The 9,565-nt window shown below is 42.0% G+C and overlaps 1 protein-coding gene across 1 annotated transcript in view; it reads right to left on the reverse strand.

The window, feature by feature from the left end:
- The window catches only part of golga7bb (golgin A7 family, member Bb), a 38,891-nt gene that overhangs the window by 3,203 nt on the left and 26,123 nt on the right, over positions 1 to 9,565 (reverse strand). The window contains 2 exon segments of the mRNA XM_078273754.1: positions 3,578 to 3,730; positions 4,547 to 4,672. Coding sequence (XP_078129880.1) covers positions 3,578 to 3,730; positions 4,547 to 4,672 — 279 coding nt within the window.

The following is a 9,565-nucleotide window of genomic DNA, read 5'->3' on the forward strand; positions in this document are numbered from 1 at the left end:
AGCTGAGCACTAAGTTCAGACCATGCCTTGGCACACAAATTCAAACAGGCATGCCTGTATACACTCTCCTACGCATTACAACTACACACACAGTTTGCCATGGAGACTAGGAGAGTTCACTGTGATGTAGTCCCATGTTGCTGCTGATAGCAACCAAATGACTGCTGACTGATGCCCGGTAATGCTAAATGGACAGATATCAGCTAAAGTGGCATCATTAGAGCAGCTTATTCAGCCTCAGCTATGCCTCTGCGGACACCAACAATGCTGATGTGCCATGCCTCTCCTACACTCTGTCTAACCATGTCAATCAGCTAAACCACGCTCCACTGGGCCTCATGTACACTGGGAGAGCTGTCACCACTACTAAAAAGGAGATGCAATCTTTAGCACATCTGTGTGTCTGTACTAGAACAACACACATTTGTATCACTTAAAGAAAGAAATTACAGCATTACATACTGTATATTCTACTGTATATCAAAAGGAAAACAAAGGTTTATTACAACTTTGGTCTTATTTTTGTAGCTTTGGAATTCGTTTCTCACCAAGTTAATTGTTGAGATCTGGGAACACGGCTAAAATGAAGTCAAATTGGGTGAGAAACATAAGTGGTCAGACAATCAGTTTGTTGTACAGTTGTAAACAAGCAATATTATTTACAACTTTATTAGGATGTAAAACCGAAATTGACAGCACCTGGAAGTCTGGCTAACCTTGGGGTTTGTTTAAAACCTGTAGAATTTTGTTTATCTTTCCCAGTCAGTCATTTTAGCAATTACCTACAAAACTACAAAAAGAGGATCCTTGTTACAAGCTACAATTATCCTTAGAAGTATGCTGTATTGGGATGGACACTTTTGCGTCTGATTTGTTGAATATGACAGCTTCCTTTTTTGTAAGTTAACTAAAGGTCACTGCAGCACTCAGCCTTGAGAGATTAAAACAATAGAAACTGAGTAACACACTGAGCAGCGCTCCTCTGGGATGTCAAAGGCCTGTTACAGCTGCAGGCACAGCTGCTAATATAGTAACCCCTGCTAGTGGAGACTAAACCACAGAAAAATACATCGTTCTGTCTCCCACTGGAAGAAGATGAAGAAAAAAAGCCATTTTTTTCAATAAAATTATTTGGAAAATGTTACAATCGGGGAGCAAACAAGACATGAAATTCCTCAGTGAAAAGCCATTTAAGAAGCCATCAAAAGGCAGTGGTTTGCTCTATTGCGCTGCTTTAAATCAGTCAGATCTATGTCAAGTACACCTAAGCAGAAAGCAATACATATTTGGCTTGGAACAATGATAGTATCTCCACAAACACAATACAAACTGTGTCTTTTGTTATAAATGCCATCAAAGAGAATGAAATATCATAGAGAAAAAGAAGAGACACACAGAGCCCTGACTAATAGGTTTATTGTGGTCTAGGGAAAAGGCCAATCCTTTCACTGCTAGAGAGTCCTCAGGGCAGCTCAATCCTCTTCAGCGTAACAATATGACAGTCTAGTATACAAGCTGTGGCGCTGTTGTACTGGCATGTCTGTGACAGCCCTTCTGGGAAAAGCTTTGTGAGTGTGTGCATATCGCCTAAGAAGCAAAGGTGTCGCAGTCTGTTTCACATGCATGCCACAAGTGTTTATTCCTCTGTTAGAATAAAAGTTGTTCATGTCATCAAGTGCAATATAAAAGGAATAATCTTAGTCTTAGTAAGTCCCATCTGTGCGGCCACATTCTTGTGAATAATAGAAGAACAAAAAATAGGAGATGGAGGGCACATTGTATGCATGAGGAACGCTTTATGAATGCTTATGCGCACTGTATCTGTTCTGACATGCTCGGAGCAATCAGCGTCCTTTGATAGGGTGAGAAGTAAGCATCAAGGGGTCTGGGTGCTCCAATGAATCTGCACACTGATCCACGCTCACTGGTGTGTGGCCTCTTTATCAGCACACACGCATGTGCGCGCACAAACAGCATCAACTTGGGTGGGTATATTTCATCATGTGCAGTCATAACGTCATTCAACCAAGATGATTAAGTTACATAAGTAAATAAACAACTCTCCTGTGGGGCTGATAGCATGGGAGATGGATGAAAGGAGCCTCAGACCAGGCCGTTTGTGCATGGCTTCAACACAGCAACAAGTCCTTCTGTGCTTCTCGGTCAAGGTCCCAGTTCCTCTGTACTGCTTTGATAAAGAAATGTTTATAAATGCAACAAGACTATGGAGATGAATGTTGAAACATAGTCATGCTGGGACTTCACGCCACTCCAGTTTCATCTAAACACCGGCAGGTAGCCACACAGACACAAAAGGATTAATCAAACTTACTTGGTTGGTCACTTGATTGCGTTCTGTATGTGTGTGCTCTTGTTCAATCTCATGTAGCGACAAGCTGCAACACAGCTGCGCAGACGTTTAATCACCTGCCCTTTCTCAAGATAGACATCTTGGTTCTGCTGAAGGTAAATGTCATGTTACATTTGGCGTGCCATGCTGTGCCCACCGGCACACAGCTGTGGACTTAAACACCGGTTTTAAAAGCTAGTGGATGGACAGTTGAGGGGAATATTGTGCAAGAAAGAATCAGATCGTATCTCCTGTTTTTTTGGCTCTGCTGCCCTGTGTCAGTGGGTGTAAATAACTATGTGTTCTGACCTCAGAGAGCCATAGTGCATTAGGACAAACAATGGAATGCTTTTGTGTGAGATAAAGCTGGCTTCCATAAAAATTGATAAATATGGCAGTAAATAAGTCTTGTGGATGGGCAGTGGAGTTTATAATAACCTGATGTAAATGAGTAATGGTTGAGCTGAAATATTCCTACGATGACTCACGCTAAGAGGATCCAGATCCATCCAATTACCTTGATATTTTTAATATAATTTTTTTTTAATGTTTGAATATTTATCATGGCAGCACAGTGGGGCCTTTCTCTGTGGAGATAGCAGGGACTGCGTGGGTTTCTACCAGGTGTTATGGTCCTGTTCAAATGCATATTTGTAAGGTTTGTAAATTGCCTATGGGTGTGAATGCTTGTTTGTCTATATGTAATGGTTGTGTGAAAGACTGGCGGCCTGTCCAGGGTGTACACTGCCTCTCCCCCAATAAAAGCTAGAAAATACTCTATAGCCCCCTTCTAGCCTCATCAGGACAGCTGGACAGAAAAAGGATGGATATTTTTCTATATTTACAGCAACAGTCCACTGTTTTTTCCTATTCATTCTTCATCAGGTTTGCTCTGCGATCCATAGCTTTTCCGAACAGACTGTTATAAGACTCTGGCCTCTGGAATAATGATTGAGTTTTCTATAGATCTATTTTAGCTGCAGAAAGGAGAAAACACTGAGTAGCCATATCAAAACAAGCTCTAATAAAATAACAAAAATTCACCTTTTTTTGGTTAGTGGAATAATCTCATCTAATTCTTAGAGAGAAAATGAGCATATTTCCCCAAACTTTGTTTGTTGTTTTGTTTTGCATTGATAAAACCTCTTCGTTTAATTATCTTTCTGGTCCACAAATGCTATTTGGCCATTTTGTGTGCTGGCATTTAGGTGTGCACAGGTTTATTACCTTCTCATAGCGTGTCTCCATGCAGAGGAAGACGATATAAGCTGTTGCACAAGCCAGACATCCTTCCAGGTACGACTGACCTCCAATTTTTTCGGCCTCCACATAATAAGAGTTCAGGGTCTTCACTGTCTCCTCAAGCAAGGTTCGCTCAATCTACTTACAAACACAAACAAATGTCCAGGTAGAGATATGGAGGCATGCACACAACATAAGGACTGCGAAAATGAAAAGTGTTCTGGCATAACCGTGGGAGCAAGCTGTTCAGCTATAAAACAGCCTGCCAAACATACCAGCTGCATTCTGCTCAACCCAAAGTACTCCTACTTCATCAATTTATCAACACACCTCACTTGAAGAAGAAACATGAGGCTAACATAAAAAATTACTCATAAGTGTTACAGCATTGGGTAGTGGTTTGAGCAACTGACAGAAAACATTTACATTTAAAATGTTTACTAATGGTCCCTTTGCACTGACTCCCTGTGTTTCTCTTTCTCTGTTTATGTTTCTTTCTTTCTGTGTGTGTGAACTGTCTGCTTCAGATGCTAATTGCTAGACAAATCTACAATAATACTCCAACATAACATTATTCACAGATGCTAATACAGCAAGGTAAAAAGGGCAAATAAACAGCACATTCTTTCCTAGAGCCCAAAGTGTTTGAACATAACAGCATGAGGCCTTTTTTTAAGGGCTTCTGAGCACAAACAGATGTTTTAATATAGTTATAATATTTACTTATTCTACTTGTGTCTGTTCATTTACTGACAAGTTTAAGTTAATGCACAAGCAAATATCAAATCATTCACATGTGTTCTGTCATCCAGGGTGCACCACTGTAGTAATCTTATTTAGATATATTGAGCCATCACTCTTTCTGTGCCGGAGAGTGGGTGTAGTTTCAGGTGAGTTGGGATTTTGTCAGCATATCACATTAGCCTGGGTGTGTGAGTGCGTGTTTGTGCTCACCCTGTTGTCGAGCTCTGAGGGGAATTTGGTCTGGAAGCGGCACACGGTTCCTTCGCTGTAGTCTCTCTGTACAAACACCTTTGTTACCAGCGATGCACTGTGCCTCAGCTCCTGAAGGTTGTGAAACTGAGCGGAGGAAATACACACATGTTAAAATTGTGCTGCATAAATACATTTATATCCATGTAGGTGCAAGAGTAGCATGTGATTTTCTGGTGTGTAGTGTTTTTGATCCGGTAATATACTGTGCCTTCAGACCAGATACAGAGAACTTAAATTCTCAGAAATTCCAGTCTGACCAAAAACCATCTCAATACAAGTTATCCAAAGGTTGTTTTTTTTTTTTCTCCATTTTTTTTTTCATGGCTTTTCTGCCTTTAATTGACAAGACAGCTAGGTGAGAAAGGGGGAAGACATGCAGGAAATCGTCACAGGTCGGATTCGAACCCTGGACCTCTGCGTCAAGGCATAAACCTCTAAGTATATGTGCGCCTGCTCTACCCACTGAACCCCCCCAGCCACAACTTCCTGCTAGTTTATGGTGACCAGATATCCCGGAACTAAAACCAGGACACTTTGCACGTGACCGTAGTGCTCGTGCACGCACACCCTTTTTAACGTGAACATGTGCCAGCGCAGGTCATGTAAAGAGAAACGTGGATTACAATCCACACATAAAAACATAATGGAATATATTGCAGTAAGGCTCTCAGGCATTCTGTATTGCTTTCAACTCTCCTTTGGATCAACTTTTCTAATTATATCTGAGTCAGCACACATGTAGCCTAGCATCATTTACTCTTCCCTTCTCTTTTGCATCTTTTGTTGAGGAAGTAACCTCCTTAAATGTGCATATGACAATTATTCACCTCAATGATACATTAATTCATTTTAATTTATTAATAAACCCCTGGACTGTAATATTTCAGATGTTTGAACAAGATTACTGCTCATGTTCAAAACTTTGTGCACATATACAAAATATAATATATCTGTGTTCTCTGTGATTTGGAGGAGTCATGATATTTTGAGAAAAATAAAGTTATAATAGGCTATTACAAGAATAAAGTCACTATATTTCAGAAAATAATCTACACCTGCACCATAGTCTGCTGTGCATTACGTGATTGCTCTGCTGATACGGTAGATCTCAGACCTTCTGACAGGCAGAGAGCCCCGTTTGGGTCTCTGAATGAGACACATAGTTTAGCCATGGAAGTGGCTGAACGCTGCTACACATCGGAGGTGGAAAACCGAAACTACTGCTGCAGAAATACACAGAGCACAAACGGGACACATCTGCCGCAGCATGTCGACAGCAGAGCGAATCCATAAACCTGAAGCTGCCCTGCATTTTACAGCGAGAGTGGACACTAAGCGACGCACAGGTCTGCTTCAGAGCTCCGTGTGTTTGAGTCTGAACCGTAGACTAGAAACGTCACGTCACAGGAACTTCAAACTAAATCATTAGTATTGCGCTCCTAAACTTTGTGTTAATGGCATCAATATATTAACATTTGGCTATTATTCCTCCGAAAACTTCACCTTTCACCTTTCACAGCTTTCCTCACTTAGAGACGGTTGCTAGGTGATAGCAACAAATACAGCATGGTCGGACCCCGCACGTAGCTGCCCGTTCTATTCGCCTCTGAAAAATAAACTGGACAAAGTTACATTCGGGGCTACACTCAAAACATTTGGGGCTGAAGCCCCGGCAAAATCGGCTCACACCACTCCTGGTGTAAACCGGGACATTTTAGCGTCCCGACAGGCATTTGTCGGGACTCGGGACACGCAATTCAAAATCGGGACTGTCCCGGTCAAACCGGGACGTCTGGTCACCCTATGCTAGTTAGGGCCCGAGCGCCGACAGCGGCGAAGGCCCTATTGAAACTGAAGGAATTCTTCCTTCTTTCTTTCTTTTTCCCGGCAAATGAATCGCCTTTTTGAGGGGCTTAACATACTCAAAAACTCACCAAAATTGGCGGTCGCATCAAGAGCAAAATGGCTTGCTAGTGCCCCCTACAAAATAAAAATAAAAATTGAGCCCCTGCAGTACATTTAACGTTGACTAACGAAACGTAGTATACATATGTAGCATGTCAAGACGTACAAAAAAGCTCATTGGAGCCATACCCTAAACCGAAGCCCGTCTACGGAAAGCCGTTCCACTCCCTATTCAGCCCCATTGTACCTACTTTGGTTGCAGTTCCACCAGAGTTCCACTGGGGGTGATCACGGTCCAGTGCAAAATGAATGGGACTCTATGGAGCTAGAGGGCTAAATTTGTCTCTTCGCCTGATTGTTGTTGAGAAATCTCAGATTTGATTGTAGTTTTTGCAAGTTCAACATGGATTATAGGTCAAAAGTTAAATGAACGAGTACTTATGCCCTTTCGATTTGTTACAGGTTGAGTCGTTGTTGCCCATAACACGCTAGCATTCTGCTAATGAATGCTGATTGGTCAGTGAAGGATTGATTACGATCAGAGATCCCACTTGACGGCATCCGAAGCAGAGCCAGAATGTCAGAGTGACATATTTCGGCGTTGTCTTTAAAACATTAGCAAACCTCTTTCTAGCACGTGTGTTAACAGGGAGAGCCTAACCTGTCAGCTGTGTTGTCGATGCCTCGAGAGAAAAAAGAGCTTGCTATAAAGCAGTATCTCTGGCCGGATATGTGTATGACGTCATTGACATTTTAAAAGGCTTTTTAGAACAAAAAAGCGACTTTAAAAAAAATCTAACACCCAGCAGTGTGTATTTTCTTAGCCTCCCCTTTCGAATGCAACATTCAAATTACTAGACAAAAAATTATATCCTGAGAAAAGTGGATTTTGAGGGGTATAGCTCCAGAGTCCCATTCATTCTGCACTGGCCTGTGAGCGCCCCCTATACGGAACTCTGATGGAACTGCAACCAGTTCAGAAGCCGGAAGTAACGAGAGTGGAACTTCTTCCCATATTAGAAATTCTTTGCCTAAACCCAACAGAAAGTCAGCCATTTTGAATTGAAAGTTCGAAATTAGTGCAATTTTGGCCATTTCCACGTCGTACTTTAACGAACTCCTCCTAGAGATTTGATCCAATCAATTTCAAATTTGGTTTGTGCCATCTAAAGGCGATAAAGATGAAAAAATTTCGTAATAGGGCATGGCCGTGGCAGGGTGGCCATTTTGTGCGTTTCGCCATCGAAACAGGAAGTGGGTGTAACTTGAGTGTATATTGTGCAATTGGCTCAAAACTTTTCAGGATTCATAAGAGTCCAACCCTGACGACATCTACAGGCTGATATTGGCTCAAAGTCATAGCGCCCCCTAGTGGCAACAGGAAGTAGACCTAAGTCAAGGTGCTACACTTTAAAGAACTCCTAGAGATTTCATCCGATGGACTTCAAATTTGGTCTGTACCATCTCAACACCTTAAAGATGAAAATTTATTAAAAGAAAACCTTTCGTCAACAATGTGAGCATGGCGTAGCTGCCATTTTGAGCATTTATCGATGAACGAAGAAGTTGTTGTAACTTCAGTGTACATTGTCATATCTGCCCGAAATTTCTCAGGTTTGACAAGGGTCCAGGCCTGAGCACATCTACAGGCCAAAATTGACCCTTTCATAGCGCCCCCCGCAGGCAACATGAAATCCGCCTTATATGACAAACATCATCCGATTTACATGAAACTTATAATGTGTGGTCTACATGTGATACTGAGCTGCCCCCTATACATTAACCATGCCCACATAATAAGGCCACACCCCTTTCATAACATTTGAACCGTTTAAGGTAGAGTCTTGTGTGAGGTATCATTGAACTCAGCAGAGACTTCCTTCTTCATTGATGATGGTTTTGCCTGCCCCTATGCTTAAGCCACACCGCTTTCATAACTGGTGACCCATTTAAGATAGAGTCTTGTGTGAGGTATCATTGAACTCAACAGAGACTTCCTTTTTTTATTGGTAAAGGTTTGCCCCGACCGCTATGCTTTAGCCACGCCCCCTTTCATAACTAAGATCCGTTTGATGTACACTATTGTGTGAGGTATCATTGAACTCAGCAGAGACTTCCGTTTTCATTGATCATGGTTTGACCCTTTTCACAGCTAATGAACTGTATGATGTAGAGTCTTGTGTGAGATATCATTGAACTCAGCAGAGAGTTCCCTTTTCATTGGTGACGATTTGCAGTGTCTGAGTGCTGCGCAAATGCACGGTCGCAAGGATCAGTGTCCGCCAGTAACCCTGACGCGCGCAGAGTAGCGAGGGCCCGTCCAACGCTGCATGCGTTAATAATTTTGGGCTGTATTTTTTACCTGACAACAGAGGTACAACAGGGCTACACAGTGAGAGAATGGTACTATGTTACAACATAAACAGCAGCGCAGGCACAGTGAGCACTCTCACTGCATTCCTCCAGCATCAACAGGCCCAATAGCAGTAATAACGAACACATTGAAAGACAACCCCTTTACAGCAATTTGGTTCTGAGTGGTGTGTTTTACAAACAAACAGTCATTCTCAGGGAAGAATACAACAGCAAGCAAGTGGGCCAGTGTAACTTGCCCCCTGTTGATCTAATGGACTCCTCAGAAGAGGATGGTAATAAGAGATACAGTAGGAGTGTAACAGTAGGGAGAGAGGGATGAAGAGAAAATAGAGTGAGAAACAGTACGAGAGTCATGTATTCATTTCAGAGCCTCAAATAATTTTAGAAAAACTCCATGTTTCACAGAAAGTGTTTAACATCTGTGCAGTTGTTCCCTTATTATACTCACTTAATTTTATTCCATGGATAGTTTGGCTAGCTACTGCAGTGTTGCTATAATTGAAAGTTAGAAGAGCCTCTGTTTATGAGGTTACCTGCATGTACTGTATGAGCGCCAAGTAAGCAGACATAGTACAGTGTCAGCCTTTCATCTCTATCTCTCACAACTAAGAATAGCATCCAAGCTGCTATTTTCGTCAGCCAAGAGCCAAAATCATCTCACAGCCACTCGATCTTTCTGTCTGCCAAAGCTTTTAA

The sequence above is a fragment of the Sander vitreus genome, chromosome 17 (genome assembly GCF_031162955.1).
Source record: "Sander vitreus isolate 19-12246 chromosome 17, sanVit1, whole genome shotgun sequence".
In the NCBI taxonomy this organism is placed as follows: Eukaryota; Metazoa; Chordata; class Actinopteri; order Perciformes; family Percidae; genus Sander; species Sander vitreus.